This window comes from Saccopteryx leptura, chromosome 4 (genome assembly GCF_036850995.1).
Source record: "Saccopteryx leptura isolate mSacLep1 chromosome 4, mSacLep1_pri_phased_curated, whole genome shotgun sequence".
Lineage (NCBI taxonomy): Eukaryota > Metazoa > Chordata > Mammalia > Chiroptera > Emballonuridae > Saccopteryx > Saccopteryx leptura.
In genome coordinates this window covers 98,307,753-98,333,517 of record NC_089506.1, presented here as the reverse complement: position 1 = coordinate 98,333,517, position 25,765 = coordinate 98,307,753, and the positions used below count along the sequence as shown (strand labels likewise).

Below are 25,765 nucleotides of genomic sequence, written 5' to 3'. Positions count from 1 at the left end.
TTCATGTATTTATTAGTTTGCAATAGTTTGGAGAAATTAAAACGTTCCCTCTTTATTTTTAGCTAACAGCAGCATTTCATTTATGCTCTCTCCCTCCAGGCTTACGGCTGCGCTGGAACAACTCAGGAGTTACTGGTGAGAGTGAGCACTCAGGTGATCGCTTATTTACCTTAAGTGAAATGGCTCCTCCAGGAAATGAATGTTCTTTGGGTATAGTAGCTTTTAAAAATTATACAAAAGTGATGAAACATTTATCAGAGCAAGTGTACATAAATCTACCCCATCATAATCTGTTGTGTGTGGGGAAAGGGTGGAATGACAGGGACAATGAATATATATATACACCCTGCAAGCTAGGAATGTTGAACAAGCTTGTGGCACATACTTCCGGTCTTCTTCCTCCCTCCCTTTCCTTGCGGTAGCTCAATCTGCTTTTGCATGAGGCAGCAATGTGCCGGTCCCAGGAAGGACCCTTGCTTTCTCAGATTCTCCAGAAGCTACGGGTGCTTGTGTGACCATCTCTAGACAATGAGACCCGTGTGGGAGGATGGTGGGGGCTGAGAAGCCTTCTGCTTTTCTGATCCAAGGGCAGTCATGGCTGGCCCTGCTCAACCTCTTCCTGAGTTCCTCACTGGAATGTACGGTTGGGGTTAGGAGCTGAAGGAAAGGCCAGAAGTCAGAGGTGCTGGCCACCGAGCCAGTGCTGACCTCCACATTGCGCACTGGCGAAAGCAGACCCCTGTTTGTTTCGGTCACCCTAAGTGTAGTTTGCTACTAGTGACGGCCAAACACATTCCTGATTCATACACGCACACTGTCTGAATGGCTCTGTCCATCAGAGGCTCCACCGTGCACTGTATAAACAGTGGAAACATGAGAAAAAGAGTTTACATCTATGGCCTAGGAAAAGAATCAGATGCAGACAAAGATTTAAATACAAACTATTCACTACAGTGAATTATTTCTGTATTCAAAAAAGTTATTTTGAATTATTACTTTAATTGGTGAAAAATTGAAGATACCTGAGTACTCAAGAACAAACAACTTCTAAAGTTATAATCTTATGATGACATAGAACACATCCACTCTAATCTACATTTCAGAAGAATGACAGTTAAGTGAAAATAATAAGAATGTACAAGAGTACATAAAGTCAGTTAGTGAAAAGAGTCTTGTGCACAATTATACATGAAGAAAATTCACCAAAACGTTAACATTAGCTATCTATGGCTTATAGAATGGTGGGTGGTTTTCTTCTTTATTATTTAATGCATTTCTAAAATTTTTTATAATGGGAAAGTAGTGTTTTTAAAAATGAGAAAAAAATTGTTTTTAAAAAATCCAGAATATGGCCAGACTGGTGATGGCGCAGTGGATTGAGCATTGATCTGGAAAGTCCTGGTTTAAAACCCCGAGGTTGCTGCCTAGAGTGTGGGCTCCTGGGCTTGAGTGCAGGGTTACTAGCTTGAGCATGAGATCATCAAGGTGATCCCAAGGTCGCTGGCTTGAGCGAAGGCTCACTGGCTCAGCTAGAGCCCCCCCCCCATGTAAAAATCTGTCAAGGCACGTATGAGAAGCAATCAATAAACAACTAAAGTGAAGCAACTATGAGTTGATGCTTCTCTTTTCTCTCCCTCTCTCTCCCTTCCTGTCTCTCTCGCTAAAAACAAACAAAATCAAACCTCAGACTATGTAATGCAGACACGTGGCTAGGTCTTCATTGCCTGGATTGGGGAGCTGGTGCTTTCAGAAGGCAGGAGAGAATGGGTTCCATGTCCACTTATGGGGATAATGTCAAGGATTATAGTCCATCAAAGGCTTTCTGTTGTAACAGAAACTGAGTGACATAACTGAAAAAATGACTATGGTTAATGCCGTAAGAGAAATTCAAGAGTCAGAACAGAGGAGGTCTTGGACTCGCTGTCGTGCTGTGTGCTGCAGTTCGAGTTTGCAGTGAGCGCGGCCTTCCATCCTGAGAGCAGCAGGCTCCTGAGGACCGAGCCGACAGGATGGGGGGTGACCGGAGAGGGGCAGGTCGGGCTGTCTCACAGGACCATGGTTGGGGAAATGGGAGTAGGAGCATACTAATGAGCTTTAAAAACTCACTGGCTTGTTTTAGCTTTTGTTTTGTTTTGTTTTGAGATACCTCCGGCTGCGGCTCCGGCTGCGGCTCCCGTGAGAGCAAACAGTGGGCGGTTTCCAGGCTCCCAGGAGCTGACGCTGGCTTGGCCTCCCTCTCAGGGAGGCTGGAATGACCAAAGGTGGTCGTAATAAATAATGACAGCAGTGGCCATCTATTCTTTCTCTGGTAGGTTCTAGGGCCTACGGGACAGTGAGCATACCCCTAGTTTGTAGATGACAAAACTGAGGCGCACAGGGTTGAAGCCACATCCACAACCAGTGTCAGGACTGGGATTTGAACCTACATTTTTCGGACTCCAAAGTCCATTTTCTTTTCGTCAGATGCGGCCACAACTCAGATGAAAGAATAATGAATGTGACCACTTTGTAAGCCCTAAAGTATCAAATAAATCTAAGCTATTGTTGTTAAATGGGTCTTTAGAACTCTGTGTACAATTCTGAAAATAAATGTTTATAAAATCAAGCTCAAAGGCAAGTTATTAATAATAAATGGGAGAGTTATGCTTAAAAAAAATCTTACAAATCTGACACATAGAAAAGAAATTTGATATATGTTGAGTTACTAGCTAGCTTCACTGGGTTGAACTTGAACAAACGGGAAGATATTGTAGGGGCGCTATCTCAGCTCACTGCAGGGCGGAGCAGTGAGAACTCCCTCCCAGTGAAGGTGCAGACACACGGGTGAGGGAGTGGGAGGCCCAGGGCTGCTCTGCGCAGAGGTGGGTGGTCAGCTGTCAGGGCGGAGCAGTGAGAACTCCCTCCCAGTGAAGGTGCAGACACACGGGTGAGGGAGTGGGACGCCCAGGGCTGCTCTGCGCAGAGGTGGGTGATCAGCTGTCAGGGCGGAGCAGTGAGAACTCCCTCCCAGTGACGGTGCAGACACACGGGTGAGGGAGTGGGAGGCCCAGGGCTGCTCTGCGCAGAGGTGGGTGATCAGCTGTCAGGGCGGAGCAGTGAGAACTCCCTCCCAGTGAAGGTGCAGACACACGGGTGAGGGAGTGGGACGCCCAGGGCTGCTCTGCACAGAGGTGGGTGATCCGCTGTCAGGGGTTTTCAGGAGGAATTCCCACACTGTGTGGAGCTGAGGCTAGCAGACTCCTGAGGTCTCTCACATGAAGTCCTTTATGTTGTCTTAATCACTGATCAGATAGTTCTCAATCATTAAGCAGATATGGGCCGTGTGAGACCAAGCCCCTTGAAGTACTTTAAAATAAGTTTTTCTAAAACCTTTAAATATGCTACATCATGTAAGAATGGTTACTTAGAACCAACTAGTAGGACCAAAATAGTGTAAAATCCTTTGGCAGAGAAGAATTAGAACTTATGTTTTCTATCCAGAAACTAGAGACAGAAAGGGCTGTGCCTTCAAACAACATCTGCCTAGCCCTCTTGCTTTCTGGGGCCTGGTACCCACCAGTTCAGAGGCGATGCTCTGCTTGGCCCCGGTGCCCACCTCAGGAATGCGAGCCTTCACCTGTGCTTTGATGTAGCACTTCTGTCCTCCAGCGAAACGGATTCCTGTGATGCCCTAGGAAACGAAACACATGTTCATCCACCCGTTTATTCACCCGCTCAGCTCTTCAATGTGTTGAACGTCCACTGCATTCCAGGCACTGTTCCAGGTACTGGGTATAGCGATGAACAAAACAGATGGAATCTTTGCCCTCACGGAGTGGAAGTTGTAATGTTAACCAAAAATTTAAAAACTGAGATAAAGCCAGGTGGTATTAAGTGCTATGGAGAAAATAAAGCCGAGTTCAAGATAGGAATGACGGGGGTGTTATGGTCAGGGGAGGCCTCCACCAGGGGGTGGCATTTGAGGTGAGACACGAAGTGTGTTAATTGCTCCATCTCTCCCTCAAGCTCAGAAGAGAGGCCATTGTTTCTATGCCGCTCTCTCTGACCATCGCAGGCTGGGGGGCCCCTTTCCTCTGACTTTTGTCAGCCCTGTCCCCAAGTCTCCATTCCTCCTCTGACTCTCTGTTCTCAGTGCCTGTACGGTAGCTCCTTAGGAATGTCATCTCTGTTATAAGCTTTCTGAGATCGCCACCTTAATCTTTTCTTTTTGGTGATCCCTCAAAGATTCTTAAAAGGTGCTGGGCCAGTGAATTAATTTCATACATTCAGATTTTTCCTAAATTTCCAAGCCCAGAGTAAATAAATAGTAAAGCTTTCTACAACACCAGAGGCTGAACTTTGCTCCTAGACCTTATCCAAGGACTTGGATGTTTTGTTTTCATCCCTTGTGAGACATAAACAGTGTCTCCTCCTTCTCTGCCTGGGGACCAGCCTCCAGGGGCCTGAGGCAGCTTAGTGCTGACTGTACCCTCGCCTTGCACCAGGCACAGCGGTGTGCTCTCCCAGAGTGATCACCTTCACCCCGCTGGTGAACTTCAGGACGAGTGAGCAGCCAACACAGTATTAAAGGTCTACAAATTGAGCCTGACCTGTGGTGGTGCAGTGGATAAAGCATCAACCTGGAAATGCTGAGGTCGCTGGTTCGAAACCCTGGCCTTGCCTGGTCAAGGCACATATGGGAGTTGATGCTTCCAGCTCCTCCCCACCTTCTCTCTCTCTCTCTCTTTTTCTCCCTCTCTCTCTCTCTCTCTCTCCCTTTCTCTCTCCTCTCTAAAAAAAAAAAAAAAAAAATAATAATAATAAAAAAAAAAGGTCTACAAATTGTATGCCATCGTAATGTAGACACCAACACGAATCTCGACTTTTCAATACACTGTTGAATTGAGGCCAGTGTCGGGAAGATAAGAACTTGTTGCAATGTCAGTGTCCAGGAGAGGGGGAAGAAAAGCAGTTAGAAATCCTAGGGTCCTGGCTCAGGATCCAGCCGTCTTAAAAATGAAGAGAGAAGTTGAATGTAAGTCATGGGTGAGGATATTCACAGGAAGTTATGCCACATGTGATCTCAGAACCCGGAGCCTTACAAGGCTGGTGGAGCAGAGAAAGAAAGGCTCATGCTTCACTAAGCTCCTCCGGGAGCCTGGCAGCCTCACTGGCCAGGTGGACACATGGAACATGTCTCACGTCTCCCGCAGTGCCCCTCCTGCCCAGAGAGAGGTGGTGGCCCTGTGCCCATTTTACAGAGCCTCCCTGCGAGGGTTTCTGACTCACTGCACCAGAGTCACCTGAGGAGAATTTCAAAACACAGATGCCTGGGTCTGTCCCCAGAGACTCCCGTTTAATTGGCCTGGGTGGTGCCCAGACACTGGTATGCTCAAGGCTCCCCATGTGTTTACAATGTGAAGCCCAGGTTGAAGACCACCAGTTTAGGGAAAGGAACTTGTGTAGGATAATAAAGTTTTAAAATGACTGAAACAGCCTGCTATAGGCTGAATGTTCATGTCCCCCGCAACCCTCCCAAATTCATATGCTGAAGCCCCTCAATGTGGTGGTATTTGGAGGTGGTGTCTTTGGGCGGTGCTTACATCATAGGGGTGAAGCTCTCCTAAATGACATTAGTGCCCTTATAAAAAGCATCCCAGGCAGCTCCCGTGTCACTTCTGCTTTGTGAACACACAGTGAGAAGACAGCCCTCTATGAACCAGAAAGCAGGCCCTCACCGGACCCCAATCTGCCAGAGGCTTCATCTCAGACTTTCCCACTTCCAGAACTGTGAGAAACAGATTTCTTTAGAAGCACCCAACCTGTGGTAATCTGTTACAGCAGCTTGCATGGACTAAGACGCAGACTTCTCACCCAAGTTTCTTCGGTACTAGCGGTTCACAAACTTTCCCTTGCATCACACTTGCTGGGAGGCCTTGTTAAATGAAACAGAGTGTTGGGCCTGCCTCCAGAATTTCGGATTCAGTAGGTCTGGTGTGGGGCTACACTTTGCATTTCTAGCAAGCTCTTAGGTGCTGCTGCTACTGCTGGTCTAAGGAACATACTCTGAGAACCGCTGCTAAGTCCTGGAGGTCTACTGCTCTTATTCTGCATGCAGTAAATCTAGGGCTACTGATTTGAAAAACAGAAGGCAGGGGACGTGATCACTATCCCACAATGTTATATGTTCTCTTAACTTCAAACCCTGTGTCCTCTGAATGTGCGATGCAAGGGAGGAAACACCATATACCCATTACCATATCCCCAAAGGACAGAGTTTTGATTTTATTGAAGGACTCACAGCCTGGATTGCACAGTGAGTATTGAGTTAGTTCTGATGGTCTTCCCGGTGCAAAGAGAACTGAAATGCCCTAGGGATGGGTCCTGTGGGGAGGAATTCACACATAATAACCATCATGTCTAGCTACAAATCCATAGGAAGCAGCCAGGTATATTACAAGATTAAACAGAGGGAACAAAAAAGCACAAGAAAGTCAAGCAAACCTTCTGTTTTCGCAAACAAATAAGGCCTTAGAAGCTGGTGATAATGAAGACATTTGCTAACAAAGATAATTAGCGAAGAGTCCATTGACCTAACAATATTCTATCAATAGTCAGGCAATCTCATTTGAGCCTCATGGTTTTTCTTTCTGGGGGAATCTCATCTGTTTCTGTGGCTCAAACCAAAAGTTTCCAAGGAGGGCAAGAGGTCCTACATCCAAGAGAGCATTCAGAAATCTTGGAGGGAGCTTTTGTTGTCACAAAGTTTGAGGGCACTCCTGTCTTTAGTGGTCAGGGCCCAGGGAAGCTCGTCCAACAAGCCTGGGAAGGTCCTGAAGAGCTCACTTCCTTGTGTTCTGGGTGAAACACCTGATTAAACATACCTGTGCTTAGACCCTAACACCATGTTACACATAAACACAAAGTTATTTCTGGAATAGTTTTAATGTACAAAGACTTTCCTAGGGATGCAATTCTTGTGAAAATGGAGAGAAAACGGTACTTTTGTTCACTGTTTGAAAAAACTGCCTGGTGTTTAATTGGCCAGCACATACTTAGGTCTATGCCTTTCCAGCTGTGCCACTGACAGGGACTCAACCATCAGAACAAAAATATGACTTTCTTTTTCCTTTTCCTTTATGTTATGGTTGGGGGCCATATTGATTTTTGAAATCAATAACCTACCTACCAGGTCGGTAAGTTATGCTATCTTTCTTTCCCCCCTCTAGTTTTTTTTTTAAATAAAAATATCAAATACAGCCCTGGCCAGATAGCTCAGTTGGTTAGAGCATCATCCAACTGTGCAAAGGTGGCCAGTTTGATCCCTCACTGGGGCCCGTACGGAAATGGACCGATGTTTCTGTCTGTTTCTCTCCCTCTCTCCCTGGCTCTCTCTAAAATCAATAATTATTTTTTTAAAAAGTCAAATATACACACAATTAAAAGAATTGTATAGTGAATGCCCATATATATCCACCAGTTTATTCTATCTTGATTTCTAACAAGATTTTTGTTATATAAACGGGTTATTAGTCTGAGAGGATTGGCATAAACCAACAGCCCAGATGCTATCGAGGGTATAACTTTCTAGATGTAACTCATACACTATGAACAAACCAGTTTTTGTATTCCTTGGGGTATTGACAAAGCCTCCTAGAACTTACTCATGTCAGGCTCCTTTGAATCCTCTTTCTGACGAGGCCCTGACGCTGGGCTCTGTCTTGGCCTGCTTATTCCAATTTTTGCAAGAATCCTGCCGAGTCAGCCTTGGTCTGAACACCTGGCCTGCCTTTAGCAAAAACCCTGTTAGGTCAGTTTAGCAAAGAACTATTCTACCTTTTAGTAATTTTCCATCCACCAGCACTCCCAGTCTGGCTGTAAATCCCCATTTTTCTTTATCGTATTTAGAGTTGAGCCCAATCTCTTTCCTCTACTACAAAACCCCATGGCAACAGCTCTTCTTGAGCCTGACCAGGCGGTGGTGCAGCTGATTGCGCCTTGGACTGGGACGCGGAAGACCCAGGTTCAAAACCCCGAGATTGCCATCTTGAGTGTGGGCTCATCTGGTTTGAGCAAAGCTCACCAGCTTGAGCCCATGGTCGCTGGCTTGAGCAATGGGTCACTCGGTCTGCTGTGGCCCTCCAGTCAAGGCACATATGAGAAAGCAATCAGTGAACACCTAAGGTGCTGCAACAAAGAATTGATGCACCATCATCTCTCTCCCTTCCTGTCTGTCCCTCTCTCTGTCACCAAACCCCTGCCCCAAAACAAAACAAACAAAAAAGAAACAGCTCTCCTTGAATAAAGCCTGCCCAACCTTCTTTAACAAGTGTCCTGAGTCACTTTTTCTTGAACAGCGGAGAGTCTGGAGCCCATGTTCAATGTGATCCCTCCTCTCAGGACGTTCTTTGGACCATCAGTTCTACTGAAACCTTGGTGGGGTCCTGGGTAAGCAGGGGAGACTGGCCACTTACAATTCAGAACCATTTCCAATCTGGTCCCACCTGCATGCCCATCCTTAGCCCTTCCCCATCCTCAGCCACAGTGGGCCCAGTAGAACTCCAGGGCAGGCCTGGGAGATTGTATTCAGCGTTCTTCCCCGGCCCTGGAAAGCTCTGCCTCTCCTTTTCTGCTGGTTGAAATGCTAATTATTCTTTAAGACCTGATTCAACTGTCATCCCTTCTGCCACACCTGCTCCAACACCTCACTGGCCAGGATCAACCCCCCTCTGTGCTCCTCACATCACTGTGTTCAAGTTCCATCAGGACGTTTGCCAGGCCGACCTGAGCCACTCCCACATGGATGTCCACCTCCTGGACCGGACTGAAGGTCCTCGAGGGGGAAACAGGTGTCAGTCATCTTTGCATGCCCGGTGCTTATCATTGTCCCTTGCACACAGTAGGCTCCAATAAATGCTTCTTGAATTTGGCTTAAAATATAGGAGAATTATGCAGGTACTATAGTGGCAGATTCATGTGTTTTCAAAAGTCCAGGCTTGTTTAAACCCATAACAGGTTCTATCCATCAAAGAAAAAACATGTTCTGCTCACCAGTTCCAACTTAGAGAAATGTGGAAGCTATCAAAGAGAATTGATCAGTTTATAAAATATTTGTGGCCCTTTTGGCCTAGGAGAACAAAACACAATCAATACCATTATTAGAACCAAAAGATTATAAAACAGATGTATAGGTTTGGAATTAAAATACTTTAAAAGTATATTCCTGAAATGTACACTCCTTGATAGAGCTGAATCTTTTTTTTATTAATCTATGTAACTACCTTTGCATGTCTTGGCATTGAGGCATATCATAGGTGTTCAATTTGTTCTGGATTGAATGGTGTGTGTGCGGGAGTCACATTTTATAATTTTATATTGAGGAGTACAAAGAAAAATGCTTTAACCTTGTCCTGCATCTTGCAGTACAAGCCTTTAATAGGTCTGGAGGAATTATCCTCGTGCATTGGCCAGAACCATTTGCAAAGCAATGAGTGCCTGAAGTGCCGCTGGGTGCACGGGCCGCAGAGCCCATGCCCCGGGCAGGGCCCACTCGGGTCACAGCCAGGGCTTCTCATCATCAAGCAATACCCAGCATCACCTGGGCTCTAGTGTTAGCATCTGGTTTGCTACTCGAAAGGGTTTGTGAAGTGTGTTTTGGTGTCAACAAGGGGAATTCTTTCATTCAAATGAAAAGCATCTCTAGTTTTTCTCATCAGTCAGAAGAAGCCTGGGTCAATGAGATGTCTGTGGGCCAATAAATGATCAGAAGAGACATTACTTTCAAGTGCCTTTTTAAAATTATTATTATTATTATCAAGTTTCATCTATGCCAGCTATAGGTTTAACAGGAGAGCACAAACAGTGATGCCTCTTCCTTGTCTTAGAACATGAGAGAGAATAAGATATTTCTGTTGGCCAACAGGAAAGCAGGTGTGAGTAGCACTTTGGTTTGCAGATGTACACTGAAGCATCAGTGCTTAGCTGACTGTCCCAAATTGCCTGTAAACTGAATTTTTGAAAACAAACATGTCTGCCCTTTTCAAAGGAGACTAGAATGTGTTATTGGCAATAGGCAGGAGTCAGAAAACATATGATATGATAGAGGAATTTCTCCATGCTAATTTTCTAGATTAAATAGGTCCTACCTGTATTTGATAAGATTATTAGGTCACGAAAATCTTCCTCCTTTCTCTAAATTAAAAATAACACTCTAGGATAGTTTGTGTATTTTATTCCCCATGTTACAGAAAGCTGCTTGGAAAGAAATAGCTTTTTCACGTCTTTCTGCCAAGAACCTTATATAGTTCCAAGAACCTGTTCTTTTCAGTGCCAAGATGTTGCTTTTTTCATCCTGAAAATATTAACAACAAAGAGTGGTCCCTTCTCCAGGAGAATATGCTGCGTGATGTGTGTGGTTTAGCGGCATGTGACTAGCCATGAAGAACAGGTACCATTTATTTGGATGTGTGTGAGGAACGCTGCTTCTCCCTGACTTAGAAAAGTCTACCAGGCTTGCCTGGTTAAACTTTGGAAATGCATGAAATATACTTACATTCTGGAAATCATTAACTTCAATTGCTTCTTCAGCTCCACTTCCTGTTTTAAAGGTCTCCAAGTTGTTTCCAGCGTCTATTTCCATCGACCCGTCTTGTAGTTTCCCATTGATGCTCATGGTATAATGGACATTGTAAATCTGGAAATGAACATAAGAGTAGTCATCTTTCCTTTTAGAACAAATGAGGGATTGCCTTCACATTAAAAAAAATTATAAATTGATTTGAGAGAGAGAAAGAGATTTGATTTGTTGTTCTACTTATTCATGCATTGGTTGATTCTTGTATGTGCTCTGACCAGGGTCAAACACAAAAGCTTGGCATATTGGGAAAACACCCTAACCAACTCAGCGACCTGCCGCTGGCCAGGGCAGGGATATTCTTCAGACCTGCAGTATATGTGGTAACTTTCATATTTGTCAGAAATACACTAAGACAACCTTGAGAGTAATATATGAGAACATCATCCTAATTACCAATCATTTAATACAATCAATGATTTGTTTAAAAATACATTAAAAATAAAAATAAAACCTTTGATAGTCTCTGATACTAATTCAAATAGCTCAGTGATTTGCAATTCTGGCTGTGTATAGAAGCATCTGAGTAGAATCTCCAGGTATCGTGACTGGGTTTCCTCCTGGACTAGTCAAACCAGAACCCATGAGGTTGAGGCTTGGGGCGTAGATCTTACCTTTTTTTTTCTTTAGTGAGAGACAGGGAGAGGGAGAGGGAGAGAGACAGACAGGAAGGGAGAGAGATGAGAAGCATCAACTTGTAGTTGTGCACTTTAGTTGTTCATTCATTGATTATTTTCTCATACATGCCTTGACCAGGGGGCTCCAGCTGAGCCAGTGACCCTTTGCTCAAGCCAGTGACCTTGTGCTTCAAGCCAGTAACCTCTGGGCTCAAGCCAGCAACAATGAAACCTTGAGGTTTCGAATCTGAGTCTTCAGCGTCCCAGGTCAATGCTCTATCCACTGTGCCACCACCTAGTCAGGCAGGTCTTACTTCTGTAAAGGACAATTCTACACAACTAAATTGAACAACAAAGTGGAACAGTGAGTTTAGGCTTGTCTCTCTCTCTCTTTCTCTCTCTCTTTTCTCTCTCCCTTACCCTCTCCCTGAGACCTGTTGATGGATAAATGGAAACTGACCAGGCAGAGGGTTAACTGGACTATTAACTGAACAAGTCTGCAAAGGCACCTCAATTTGAAATGTTTTAAAAAAATCTTTTGGTTAAGATTTGGCCTGGGACGTGGTCGACAATGAGGATGGCAGACAGGACTGGGATTTGCTTGATACAGAGCAGCCTCTGCAGAGAGCAAGGTCAATATGAACATCTGTTTCAGTTCTAAATGGGAGTTACTCATTTAAATGACTCTATGGAACAGGCATATGGGGTTGTAGGGCATTTTGTTACGGGATGTGTGTGGGGAGAAGGGAGGGAGACTTGGCACCGTGGATGGGCACTGGTTCAGGAATCAGAAAGACAGGTGGCCATACAATTTATCCCTGGGTCTTGGGAGATGCTCTGAGTGTAAAATGAAGAAGTTGGACCTCATAGGTGGTTTCTCATGTATGTATTTAAAACTCCAGTTTTTACAGAGGTGGCCCAGAAGCTGAGGTGGCAGAGCAGGTGGGACTGTGAGTCTTCTTTCTCCTCTGCGCACCTACAATTTAAGCAGAGCAACTCGACTTCTGTGTTATGTACTGGAGTTTTGAATAAAATCTTAAGAAAACTTCTGCCATTAAGACATTTAAAAAAAATATATTTTTTTTTGTAATTTTCTGAAGCTGGAAACCGGGAGAGACAGTCAGACAGACTCCCGCATGCGCCCGACCGGGGGATCCACCCGGCACGCCCACCTGGGGCGATGCTCTGCCCACCAGGGGCGATGCTCTGCCCCTCCGGGGCATCACTCTGCTGCGACCAGAGCCACTCTAGCGCCTGGGGCAGAGGCCAAGGAGCCATCCCCAGCGCCCGCCCGGCCATCTTTGCTCCAATGGAGCCTTGGCTGTGGGAGGGGAAGAGAGAGACAGAGAGGAAGGAGTGGGGGCGGGGGGGGGGGAGAAGCAGATGGGCGCTTCTCCTGTGTGCCCTGGCCGGGAATCGAACCCGGGTCCCCCACACGCCAGGCCGACGCTCTACCGCTGAGCCAACCGGCCAGGGCCATTAAAACATATTTTTAAAAAGCTTACCACTAAAGTATTACAAGCCCCACAGAGCACGATTTTACTTTCTCAGTGGAGATGTAGGGCTGGCTTTGCTAACCAGCCCTGTCTCAGGCCGCCGGCATTCTGGCATTCTGCCGCACGGGACACCTCAGGCTGGCTCGCCCTCCCTGCCTCCTCCTGACAGACTCCGACTCCTGCGGGCACTGTCTCCCATGCTAGCCTGAGCGTGAGAGCCACGTCTCCGGGTTCTGATTCAGGGCAGCTGGAGCAGAGCCCACCAATCTGGTTTCAAGTTGCAGCTCAGGAGGTCTGTACGATCAACCCAGTTTGGGGAACTTGTTTTCTCTGGCCGAGCCAGTGCTTTCTTTATTTAGGTAAGGTTTAGAAAGCGGACTCTGTTCTGCCCCTGTGCTCCAAGCAGCTACTACTCACATGGGTTCATTATGACCGTCAAAAGGAGCGTTGCAGCCTGACCAGGCGGTGGCGCAGTGGATAGAGCGTCGGACTGGGATGCGGAGGACCTAGGTTCGAGACCCCAAGGTCACCAGTTCATCTGGTTTGAGCAAAGCTCACCAGCTTGGACCCAAGGTCCCTGGCTCAAGCATAGGGTTACTCGGTCTGCTGTAGCCCCACAGTCAAGGCACATATGAGAAAGCAATCAATGAAAAACTAAGGTGTCACAACGAAAAACTAATGCTGTCTCTGACTCACTCTCGCTGTCTCTGTAAATTAAAAACAAACAAAAAAAGGAGCGTTGCAGACAATGCGTGTGTGAGCTCCTGCTGGCACAGCATCCTTCCCTCGGGCAACAAGAAGCTCTTTTTGAAAACATTGTACATAAGCTTTTGCTAGTGAAGCAATGCAAAATTTAAGAAATTAATGGTTTCCACCTTCCTAACTGGTCTAAAGGAGACAAGACCGTGCCACTAGAAGAATGGGTTGTGGTCCTAATTTGACTCTCCTTCACTGCCACCTGTTGTCACCTTCCTCCCAGCAAAGCTCTTCACGCACATACAGGTGTTGCATTTTCCTACTGTAGGTCCAGCCCATCTTTCATAAGCAGCGCACAGCCTGCGTGGGGCATCCGTGAGAGGTCTGTGCCTTGAAGCGATGGGGGCAGTGGTGGCAAACAGTGTGAAATTATTACAAAGTGCTGGGCACCGAGCTCAGAAGGAGGCTGGGCTGATGGAGCAGTAATCACATTATTTCCTCTAAACTGATGGAGCTGCTGGCACCTAAGGCTATTTCTATCAAGTACAATGAAGTTTATTATTTGCCAAAATCCTGCTCAGTATGGTGCCTTACAGCTAAGGCTATTTGCTAATGAGTTTCTCATAAAGCCTGGGTTCTCTCAGCTTAATTATACAACGTTTAGGACAATGTCTGGAAAAATCTGTCTGAGAAGAAAGGCCCCCAGCAGTGATCTCATCCCCTGTCCCACAGGGTAGGGCTGTCAGTTATCTCGTGTTGCTGGGAATTTCCCTTGTTTCAACGCCTTGTTCCACGTACAGTTATGTGGCTGAAACATGGCCTCAATATTTGAGCCTAGTCACTTGTTCCCAATTATTAGCACTCAGATGCTTCATAGGCCTCCAGCTGAGTTCAGGTAAAGCCGTCCTCAGGGGATCTACCCATGTGAAAGGGACAGGAGGTGAATTACAGCTTGTTAAGCCAATATAATGGAGCAGAGGCATGGATGATCCCTGAAGAGTAGGTGATCTTTTTGGTTGGGGATCTCTTTCTGTTTGACAGAGACTTACCTTTTTGGTTATGTTGTAGTTGGGTTACTGAGGTTTGTATTCAGGGACAGCAGCCCTGTGCATGTGCTTGTCAAAGACGGTGCCAAATTTACTCTATTTAGTAGTATTTTATGATTTGCTTTTCAAAGTTAAATAATATAGATCAGCATCAAATATTTGGGGAGAAAAAAAGAAAAAACCGATCACAGTGTTTTTCATTCTCCTGCCTGTCCAGAAAATAGCAAGAACTGATGGTTGGCAATAAAATGTGATTCATTATTCCTCTGTATTCTTAGAATTTAATACTGCTCTCTTGAACCAGATAACGAACCATCATGCAGGAAAGTAAAAGATAAGAAAAAAGGGAACCCAACTATTCAGAATGATCTTTCAATCTCTCTTTTTAAGAGCTTATCAGTTAGCTGAGTTTGCTGTGAATAATTAAATGCCACGTGGTATTCATTTTAATCTATATTACAACCAAAATCTTTACTAAAAAAAGCGCAAAATTATTTTTATCCCCAAGTGACCTGTTGTATTGAGGTTTTGTCATCTAAAAGATAGCATTTACATTCAAATATTGCACAATTTCCCACGGGACGACAATCTAAACCTTGCTATTAATGGAGATGTAGATATTGAAGTCATTCCCATGTTCAGTGGAGGCTTTCAAATATGAGCATCTGGCCCAGCTTACCTAGTTAAAATACAAATACATTAAGACCCTTTTCAAATATACACAAAATACTGTGCAATTCTGATCTCACAAATCGATGCTTGTAAATTTGATGTAGTCTCTAAAACAGACTCAGTGCTAAATGGCATGCTTATCTACATTAGGCATTTGAGTTAAAAATACAAATTAGGCAGTGACTACAGAAGATGTTATGTGTAAAATGGTTGAATTGCTTTCAGCACCATTTTCTCTAAGTACTGGAGTTTGTTCATGCTTTGAATATCACGGTGGGAGAGAGGGGAGGAGGCAGCAGTCACAAATCCTCTGAGGGTAGTGATTAAGAAACAGCCCTTTGTGTGTATACTAGAGATGGAATTCTTTTCCATTAGTCCAAATAAGCTTATGCCAGGCCTGGCAATGGTCACCAAGATAAAACGCCAGCCTTTCCAAAGGTGAACACAATTCAGAGTATTTAGAGAACACACTGGAATTCTGCCCAGTCAAGTTAGAAGCACTTTTTATACTCCTGGAGCTTTAAAATAAACAGTCGGAAACAAAGAAAGCAGGACAGCAGTTAGTGAAACATTTACCTTAAATCACATGTGACTAGGCCTGAATGGATTTTTAAAAAGATTTGCTGATTTTTTTTTTTTTTCTGTATTTTTCTGAAGCCGGAAATGGGGAGAGACAGTCAGACAGACTCCCGCATGCACCCAACCGGGATCCACCCGGCACGCCCACCAGGGGGCGACGCTCTGCCTACCAGGGGGCGATGCTCTGCCCCTCCGGGGCGTCGCTCTGTTGCGACCAGAGCCCCTCTAGCGCCTGGGGCAGAGGCCGAGGAGCCATCCCCAGCGCCTGGGCCATCTTTGCTCCAATGGAGCCTCGGCTGCGGGAGGGGAAGAGAGAGACAGAGGAAGGAGAGGGGGAGGGGTGAAGAAGCAGATGGGCGCTTCTCCTGTGTGCCCTGGCCGGGAATCGAACCCAGGACTTCGGCACGCCAGGCCGACGCTCTACCACTGAGCCAACCGGCCAGGGCCAAGATTTGCTGCTTTTAAGGAAGTTACACTTTTTGCCCCCTCCCCCCTTACAGCAAGAGAGAAAAGAGCATTACTGAGTAGGTCACATGCAAAAATAAATAAATAAATAAGAATAAGCAAACAAAAACCCCTGGAAGATGATTTGTTCCCAACACTGGGTTCTTCACTATCTTTGTCCCAGGTTCTTAAATTCACAGTCTTTCTTAGCTGAGAGAGGCCTTAGCACTCATTTAGTTCTATTTCTTCCTCGAGGTTGAAAGTAAACCCAGGCCAGAGAGGTGGCATGCCTTATCCAAGGTCACACAGCTGCTCAGTGGAAGCTCCAGGCCTGTGGAAAACGGCTTTCCTCACCTTGGTCTGTTGGCTCAGTGGTAGAGCATCCACTGTCATGTGGATGTCCTGGGTTGGATTACCAGTCAGAGCACATGCGAACATCTTCTTCTCCCCCCACTTCTCTCTCTCTCTCTCTCTCTCTCTCTCTCTCTCTCTCCTTTTCCCTGTTCCTCCCCCTCCCCCTCTCCCTCCCTCCCACAGCCCTGGCTCAATTGGTTCTAGTGCATTGGCAGGAGCTTCCTGGAGCCTCAGCCTCAAGCTCTAAAAATAGCTCTCGGTTGCGAGCATGGCCTCAGAGGGGCAGAGCATCAGACCGTCTAAGGCCCGCATGGAGGCTCCCAGTGGGGGCACATGCGGGAGTCTATCTCCCCTACTCTCACTTGGGAAAGGAAAAAAAAAAAGACTAAAGAAAGTAAAGGGCTTTCCTAGAACCGTCCATTGCATTTTCCCCCTCCTCTGCTCCTCTACGTTTTAATATTGTCCCTTAAAACTCTGCCTTGCTTTTCCACAGTGTCCTATGAGCAGAAAGCCGTGTAGTGGAGTTCGGGGGGAAGAAGGCATAAGATGCCCGGGGAGGCCCCTAAAGCAGGTGCTGGGGGGAGGGTCCGCAGCCTGGCAGTCAAGAGCGGACCCTCGCAGTCCAAAGGCGCCACCTAGCGGGTAACATGGGGGTGACAGGGAGGACCTCACTACCCCGCGCGCCTCTGGCTCCAGCGCACCTCCCCGCCCTGCGCGCCCTCCCTGGACTTACGTGATTGTCACTCCCCTTCCAGAAGTAGAAAGCCGCGATGGCCCCGAAGAGCAGCAGCACCGCCCCCGAAATGAGGACCACAGCTCCGACCTTGAGCAGCCGTGCAGGGCTGGAGGGCTTCACGGTCACCGTGGCGTACGCCTGCGGGCGGGGACCCGAGGGGGACAGATCACGTCTGAGTCGCCCGCACCCCGCGATCCCCGCTCGCGCCTCCAGGGACTAGGGGTAGGGATGGGAAACAGTTTGCCCAGAGTTCCTCCCGGCGCTCCCTTTAGCCATGCTCCTTCTCGCGTGACCCTGACACTCAGGCGTGGCTGTTCGATAGCACACTTGCGTGGTGCAAAGCCATCGCCCCGCTGGTCTGCACATCCCGCTGGCCACAGGACGCCCCCACCTGACTCCCTTTCCACCCTTCCCCTTCACACCCGCCTGTGAATTGATGGTCCATGAACACGCACACGCGTGGGACGTCACCTGACCCTCCACATTTGAAGCCCCAATTTGCTCCAACCTCCCACATTCGGTGGCACAAATCGCTGACGCTGGACGGTGACTCTGGACCCTTACGCGAAGCCCGGGCCCTGCGTGTGGACTAACCCGGCAGCTGGACTGGGGATCCCGGGAGGTACTCACCGGGGGCCTGCAAAACTCGACGTCGTCAGGCCCTACCAGGGCGATGGGAACTTTGTCAGAGTTCTCTGTCATGGCTGCAGCCAGAGGAGCAAGACTCAGGGAGGCTCCGCGCACGCCCTGGGTTCTGTCGTGCTGCTCCGACGTGCAGGCTTTTCAGCTCCTCACAGGCACACACACGGTGCCCTGTTCAAGGGCCAGCCCAGCGAGCGGTCCCCACCCCTTCCAGAGCCTCACCTCTCTCCTCCCTTTCCTCTCCAGCCCGGAGCAGCAGTGTGAGCTTGTCCTACATTAACACCCACCCCCAATACCCCATCCTGGTAAACCTGAATGTGTCATGGGTGGACGTGGGGGTGAGGTGGGTGGATAAACCAGGATGAGTTCTGTGACCCCAAGAAATGCAAAACTGCCTGGACTCTTTCACCATCTAAGGGTCTCAATATGTCAGAGGGCTCTGTTGTAACACCTGGCTGGAGGCCCATGCCCTGCAGTGTCTCCGTATGTGTGTTGGGGAGTTGGTGGGACAGAACAGAGAGGAGTAGCAGGGTCAGGCAAGTGGACAGGGCACTGGCCAGCGTGTGCCAGGGTTACACCAGCCTGAAATTGCTGCATCTTAGAGATAGCTCCTAGTCCCCAGTTTCTCTAGGAGGTTTAGGCGGAGGGTACAGCTGCAGCAAAAATGACAGCTAAGGAAGGAGTTGGGGAAACCAGAATAAAAGTGCGTTCTGATTGGTTGACTAAATGAAACAAACAATGGCAGCACCCCCACCCCCCAACACTGATATGTCCAAAGGAATAACTAGAACCTGTATATAAAGCAGAACAGGAGTTTCTTCACTTTTGGCAATGCCATCAGCCAGTACTAGGATGCCATGGTACCTCCTTTGGCTCCAAGCTTCATTAATTCACACTGGCTGGGAGCAACTTTCTACAGCAGGGGTCAGGAACCTATGTCTTGCGAGCAAGATGTGGCTCTTTATTTTTTTTCTTTTATGTGTGTGTGTGTGTGTGACAGAAACAGAGAGAGTCAGAGAGGGACAGACAGGAAGGGAGAGAGATGAGAAGCATCAATTCTTTGTTGTGACACCTTAGTTCATTGATTGCTCTCTCATATGTGCTCTGCTGGGGGGGGGGGCTACAGCAGACTGGGTGACCCCCCGCTCAAGCCAGTGACCTTGGGCTCAAGCAGGTGAGCCTTACTCACACCAGATGAGCCCATGCTTAAGCCAGTAACCTTGGGGTTTTGAACCTCGGTCCTCCACATCCCAGTCCAACGCTCTATGCACTGCGCCACCGCCCGGTCAGGCCAGATGTGGCTCTTTTATTTTATTTTATTTTATTTTATTTTCATTTTTCTAAAGCTGGAAACAGGGAGAGACAGTCAGACAGACTCCCGCATGCGCCCGACCGGGATCCACCCAGCACGCCCACCAGGGGCGACGCTCTGCCCACCAGGGGGCGATGCTCTGCCCATCCTGGGCGTCGCCATGTTGTGACCAGAGCCACTCTAGCGCCTGAGGCAGAGGCCACAGAGCCATCCCCAGCGCCCGGGCCATCTTTGCTCCAATGGAGCCTTGGCTGCGGGAGGGGAAGAGAGAGACAGAGAGGAAAGTGCGGCGGAGGGGTGGAGAAGCAAATGGGCGCTTCTCCTGTGTGCCCTGGCCGGGAATCGAACCGACGCTCTACCGCTGAGCCAACCGGCCAGGGCCCAGATGTGGCTCTTTTGATGGCTGCATCTGGCTCACAGACAAATCTTTAATTAAAAAAATAACATTAAAAATATAAAACACTCTCGTGCTCGCTTCGGTAGCACATATACTAAAATTGGAACGATACAGAGAAGATTAGCATGGCCCCTGCACAAGGATGACATGCAAATTCGTGAAGCGTTCCATATTTTGTGCATTTGCCCAAAGGGGAAACTGAGGCGGAACACCCTGTTGCATTGAACTGCAAAATTGCAACTCTTTACCATAAAAAAAATATATATATATATATATATATATATATATATATATATATATATATATAAAACATTCTTATGTATTACAATTCATTCATTTCCTACTGCTCATGTTCATGGTTGCAGGTGGCTGGAGCCAATCACACATGTCCTCGAGAACAGCACCAAATTTTTATTGGATAATGCATAACATACATGGGTCGTTGTATGGCTCTCAAGGAATTATATTTTAAAATATGTGGCGTTCATGGCTCTCTCAGCCAAAAAGCTTCCCGACCTCTGTTCTACAGAGTCCTCTGCTGAGGAATGAGGGGAGAGGGCAGGTGGGCCGGGGAGAGCGTGTTGCTGGGAGAGACTGAGCTTTCCTGAGCAGGGGGGAATCGGACTGGCAGGACTGCCTGAGGAGGAGGAGTTGGAATATGAGGGGATGCTGAGAAGAGGGCGGATCCGTGACAAGCGCAATGACAGTGGGGCTGAGTTGGGGGAGGACTTCCACAGAAGAATCTGTGGGACCTGGCAGGCACCAGGTTGGGGATGCTGAGGATTTAGGCTGTGGAGGAGGAAAAACTAATTTTCCTCCTATATTTCTAAGTTCTTCTGGTTGGACTAATAATCAAATTAACATGAGACAGAGTAACAGGAGAAAAATAACCAAATACTTTTATGTATGTATATACAGGCGTCCCATAAGAATATGGGGCCTGAAGCCAGGTGGGAAGTTGAGGCTTATATGCCATCTTGATTGGGTCTAGGAGGTGTGTGTGAGGGGGAGGGGTGAGGGGAAAAATGTGTGGTTTGTGAGTTCAAAGGGCAGAAAGGCAATTCACATGGAGATAGAAAATCAAATGTTTGGTAGACATGTTTGCTGGGCCATCTTTAACAGAAGGACACAGAGAGGACTTGAACAGAGGCCTTGCGAGGTCCCTCCCAGTTTGTCACACGTTCATACTACCCACTGTTTTCTATGGTGATGTTGCCCTTTCTGGAGCAAGTCTTCTCTCAAATATTTTTAGGCTGCTGGGGGAAGGTCAAAGGTTTTCCCTGAGTCTTTTGTTTCTTGAAAATAACCAACTTAACATAATTAATATCCCAAAAGACATACTGCTCCCCTTCAAGCCCTAGGAGCATTGGGAAAGTGGTAGGAGTCCAGTGGAAATGGGGGAGTTAGGAGGAGCAGTTTTGAGAGAACAGATATGGTAAGATTAATCTTAGACATGGTGACCATGAAAAAAAATGGGGCCCTGGCCAATTGTCTCAGTGGTAGAGCGTTGACCCAGCGTATAGAAGTCCTGGGTTCCATTCTCAGTCAGGACACACAGGAAAAGCAATCATCTACTTCTCTCCTCCCTCTTCCCCTCCTGCAGCCACGGCTCCACTCATTAGAAAGCATTGGCCCCCGGGCACTGAGGATGGCTCTGTGGAGCCTCATCCCAAGCATTGACTCCTACTGAGGTTGTCGGGTGGATCCCAGTGGGGCACATGTGGGAGGGAGTCTGTCTCTCTATCTCCCCTCCTCTCACTTGGAAAAAGAAATAGAAAAAGAAAGAGGGAGAGAGAGAGAAATAAATAAATAAATAAATAAATAAATTAAGGAGGGAAGGAGAGAGGGAGGGGAAGGGAGGGAGGAAGGAAGGAAAGAAGGCAGGAAGGAAGGAAGGAAGGAAGGAAGGAAGGAAGGAAGGAAGGAAGGAAAAGGAAAGGAGGGAGGCAGGGAGGGATGGAGGGAGGGAGGAGGAAGGGAAGAAGGGAGGAAGGAAGGAGGGAAGGAAAAGGAAAGGAGGGAGGCAGGGAGGGAGGGAAGGAGGGAGGAGGAAGGGAGGAAGGAAGGAAGGAAGGAAGGAAGGGAGGAGGAAGGAAGGAAGGAAGGAAGGAAGGAAGGAAGGAAAAGGAGAGGAGGGAGGAAGGGAGGAAAAGGAGAGGAGGGAGGAAGGGAGGGAGGGAGGGAGGGAAGGAGGAGGGAGGGAGGGAGGGAAGAAGGAAGGAAGGAAGGAAGGAAGGAAGGAAGGAAGGAAGGAAGGAAGGAAGGAAGGAAGGAAAGAAGGAAGGAAGGAGAAAGAAAATGGTGCGGGACATCCTGAGCCTGCCTTGAATTCAGACAAGGGGATACAAGTCTGCACATCCCACTGGACTAAGGTGCTGGGAACCCCAGGAGTGCTCCAATAAGGGATGGTTTCCAGGGCACTCTGGGGCAGGGTTCAAAGACCTCCTTTCCCAAGGACACTTGCCACAGTAATTTCAGAAGGAATAAGAGAAGTCACAGTCAGAGGAGTTGGGAGGAGATCCACGATAAAGTCCTGTGTAAGAAACAAGGAGAGTTCAGGAAGGATGGGTCAGCAGTGTCAAATGCTAAAAAAATGGAAGCAGAAAAGGCTGTTGGGTTTTACAGTTAGGAGGGCACAGGAACCGAGGCGGCAGTTCCATTTCCTTCACTGGACACAGAAGACGTATTGCAAAGGGGTACAGAGTGACGAAAATGTTTGCAACTCACATTCCTGACAGGGAACTTGTTGTTGTATACAGAGTTCTTAGAAATCCTGAAAAGACCAACAACATAATCCTTTTCAGGTTCTTAGAAATCCTGAAAAGACCAACAGCATAATGGGAAAATGAGCAAAGGTTAAGAGCAGACAGAAGGAGAAATCCACAGAAGGAGAAATTCTAATGACTCTTAAACATAAGAAAAATGTTTGATTGCACTCATAAAAAGAAATACAGCTTAAAAGTGTTCTTTTTCACCTCTCAGGCTGGCAAAAAGAAAAACACTTGTTAAAACAATGTGTTGGAGGGAGTGAAGAGAAATGAGGTCCTCCATACATTACTGTGGGTGGGCGAATTGGTGCAACTTTTATGGAGAGCAATTGAATTCCAAAATGCAAATGCAATTTCATTTCTGTGGATTGAATCCATAGATGCACTCCCGGGGGTGGAAGAATTCTGTATGTGCAAGGACACTCGCTGCAACATGAGTGTTAGAACAAAGGACTAGAAACATCTTCAGTGTCCACAGCAGAGGATTTGTGGTGCAACCTTACAAGGCGTTCTTGGCAGCCATTTAAAAGAATAAAGCAGCTTTGGATATACTCATGTAGAACTCTCTAACATATTTTAAGTGAAAAAAGCCAAGGGTAGGACGTGTACACAAATGCCTCCATTTGTGTAAAAGAAAAAAAAATAGAAGAATATACGTTGTTTGATCGGTGGTGGCACAGTGGATACAGCATTGACCCAGAACGCTTAAGTTCCCAGTTAGAAACCCCAAGGTTGCTGGCTAGAGCCTAGAGGTCGTTGACTTGAAACCCAAAATTGCTGGCTTAAGCCTAAGGTCACTGGCTTGAGCAAGGGTCACTGGCTCAGCGGGAACCTCCTGGACAAGGCATATATGAGAAACAATTAATGAACAACCAAAGTGAAGCAACTATGAGTTGATGCTTCTCATCTCTCTCCTCCCTCTCTCTCCCTGTCTGTGTCTCCCTAACATAAATAGAGAAAAAAAGAAGTTTTAAAAAAAGAATGTATGTATGCGTATGACTCTCTGGAGAGATGCACAGATGGCGGCAGGGACCTCTGAGGAGAGCTGTGGGTCTTGGAGGCCCTGGCGGAAGGCGATGCTCCCTTGCGGACCTTTCGGAGTGTTCTGAACCCTGCATTGTGGACATGTATTAACCATTCAAAATGAGGGAATGAAAACAAATAGCAGTGGGTGGCTGGGGAGGAAGTGGGTGATGCCAACGGGGCTGGTTCTCTCAAGAACTTTGGCACTGAGGGGAAGACGAGTATAAGGAGTAATAGGTCGGGGAGCTGGAGGATCAAGGAATGTCCCCCCAAACCCTCCAGCTTGGAAAGATGTTTGAAAGCTCAAGGGAGTGGGGCAGGGACAACAGATTAGAGAGAGGGGACTGGGGCAAAGCCAGCAAGAAGGATAGAGGAACTGGAGGGAGTGAGGGATGACACGGGTGCTTTGGGGACACACAGACTCTGAGGAGAGGGACAGTGAGGAGAAGGTGAAGGGTAGGCGGGGCCTGGTGGGCAGGGCCCCATCCTACAACCAGTGATGCCCTGGGCGCCAGGCAGAACACAGAGAGTGGCTGACGGGCACCAGGGAGGGTGGGGGCAGGGAGACCATTTGCATTCTCTGAGCACATTTTCCTAAAATGGCCTATTTTCAATAATTTTAAGATAATATGTTCACATAATGCTGGTTTAGAGTGATAAGAAGACAAACAGGAGCAGCAGCAAGGAAGCAAGACAGGGAGGCCCCTGCAGAAGAGGGCCCAGGGGGTGCCTACGCCACAGGCTTGCTCCTCTCTGCCCGTGTTCTGGGTGGACGCCATCCAGAGGCTCGTCCCCTGGGGGTTCGAACCTTCCCGCCAGGTTCTGTTCCAGCTCCGGGGACACAGCAAGAAGAGACGGGACATGGTCCCTGCTCTTGAGGAGTTTACGGAGTAGTGGAAAAGACAGTTATTAACAGGTAATCACAAAATAATGGTGTCACTGCATCTGTGATAAATGATAGGAGGGAAGAGTAAGTACAGGGCTCCCTAAGATAATATGACACCTAATCTACACCTAATCTGGGCGGGGGAGGGGCTGGCACCTGAGGAAGTGACATTTCAGCTGAGAACTGAAAGCAGAAGAGGGATTCTCCAGGTGGAGATGAGTGTGGGGTACGAGAAATACAGAGGGACAGTGTGTTAGAAGGCCCTGCGGCAGAAGAGTTGCCATTTGAAGGAAGAAGAGGGGGCTGGGCTGCAGAGACCACAGAAAGAGGGCGGGAGACGAGGCTCAGAGAGGCAGTTATCCAGGTAGGTAAGGTCTCCTTAGTGTCGGGACACCGGTAAGGAGTTCAACATAGTTGAATGGCACAACCAGGTGTGCGTTTTAAAAACATTATTTTGGCCACTGTGGGGTAAAATGATTAAATTGGAGGGGTCAAGAATGGAAGGGGTAGATTTTTAACAAGGCTCGTGCAGTGGTCAGGCGAGATGATCATGGCCAGGACTAGGATGATTGTAAATGACGAATGGGAAGAAACGAATGGATCTGAGATCTATTTTGGAGGTGGAATGAACACGTTTTGGAGATGGAGTGTGAGGTTTGTGGGAGGGGCATGTCAGGCGGAGATGTGCTTGATGGTGTTGGTGAAGAAGTAGAGAGGGCCACTCGCTGTGACAGAGGGCCGGGGACCGAGCAGGGCTTGTGAAGTATGAGAAAAGTTGATGGCAGTTGTATGTGAAATGCAGTATGGAGTTTACAAGAGCAGCGACCATGTGAGCAGGAGGGCATGGAGATGCCAACACTCTCTGTCACCACTGAACAGACTCAGAGCAGGATAGAGGACCCCAGCTGATGTTGGAGGTGACTGGGTCTAGAAGTTGGGGTTCCCCAAAGAAACAGAGCCAATAGGACATCACATATGTATAGGAAGAGATTTATTATGAGGGATTGTTTCCCATGGTTGTGGAGGCTGAGGACTCCCACAATCCACAGCTGCACCCTGGAGGCCCAGCACAGCAGGTGGTGTGAGCCTGGCTGGGGTCCTGAGGCCTGAGGACCGCTGGAGGCCCAGCACCGCAGGTGGTGTGAGCCTGGCTGGGGTCCTGAGGCCTGAGGACCGCTGGAGGCCCAGCACCGCAGGTGGTGTGAGCCTGGCTGGGGTCCTGAGGCCTGAGGACCGCTGGAGGCCCAGCACCGCAGGTGGTGTGAGCCTGGCAGGGGTCCTGAGGCCTGAGGACCGCTGGAGGCCCAGCACCGCAGGTGGTGTGAGCCTGGCAGGGGTCCTGAGGCCTGAGGACCGCTGGAGGCCCAGCACCGCAGGTGGTGTGAGCCTGGCTGGGGTCCTGAGGCCTGAGGACCGGAAGCACTGATGGCAGAGGGCAGGGAAGATGGGCGCCCTGCTCAAGCAGAGACTACAACTTTGCATTTC

General features: G+C 47.8%; 1 protein-coding gene and 2 non-coding genes across 4 annotated transcripts in view; 1 reads left to right on the top strand and 2 right to left on the bottom strand.

The window, feature by feature from the left end:
- The window catches only part of CNMD (chondromodulin), a 30,691-nt gene extending 12,648 nt beyond the window's left edge, over nt 1-18,043 (bottom strand). For both annotated transcript variants that reach the window (XM_066383707.1, XM_066383708.1), the window contains exons 1-4: nt 17,883-18,043; nt 17,250-17,390; nt 10,532-10,672; nt 3,557-3,670 (exon numbers count right to left, since the gene is read on the bottom strand). In XM_066383707.1, the coding sequence (XP_066239804.1) occupies nt 3,557-3,670; nt 10,532-10,672; nt 17,250-17,390; nt 17,883-17,954 (468 nt within the window). In that variant the 5' untranslated portion in view covers nt 17,955-18,043. The remainder of the gene's footprint in view (nt 1-3,556; nt 3,671-10,531; nt 10,673-17,249; nt 17,391-17,882) is intronic.
- Nucleotides 16,089-16,164, bottom strand: TRNAA-GGC (transfer RNA alanine (anticodon GGC)). Its single transcript has one exon. It is a non-coding gene; the product is annotated as a tRNA-Ala (tRNA).
- A 1,630-nt stretch (nt 18,044-19,673) lies between the features above and the next one.
- LOC136404595 (U6 spliceosomal RNA) lies at nt 19,674-19,780 on the top strand. The gene has a single exon (XR_010751317.1). It is a non-coding gene; the product is annotated as a U6 spliceosomal RNA (small nuclear RNA).
- The last annotated feature ends 5,985 nt before the right edge of the window (nt 19,781-25,765 follow it).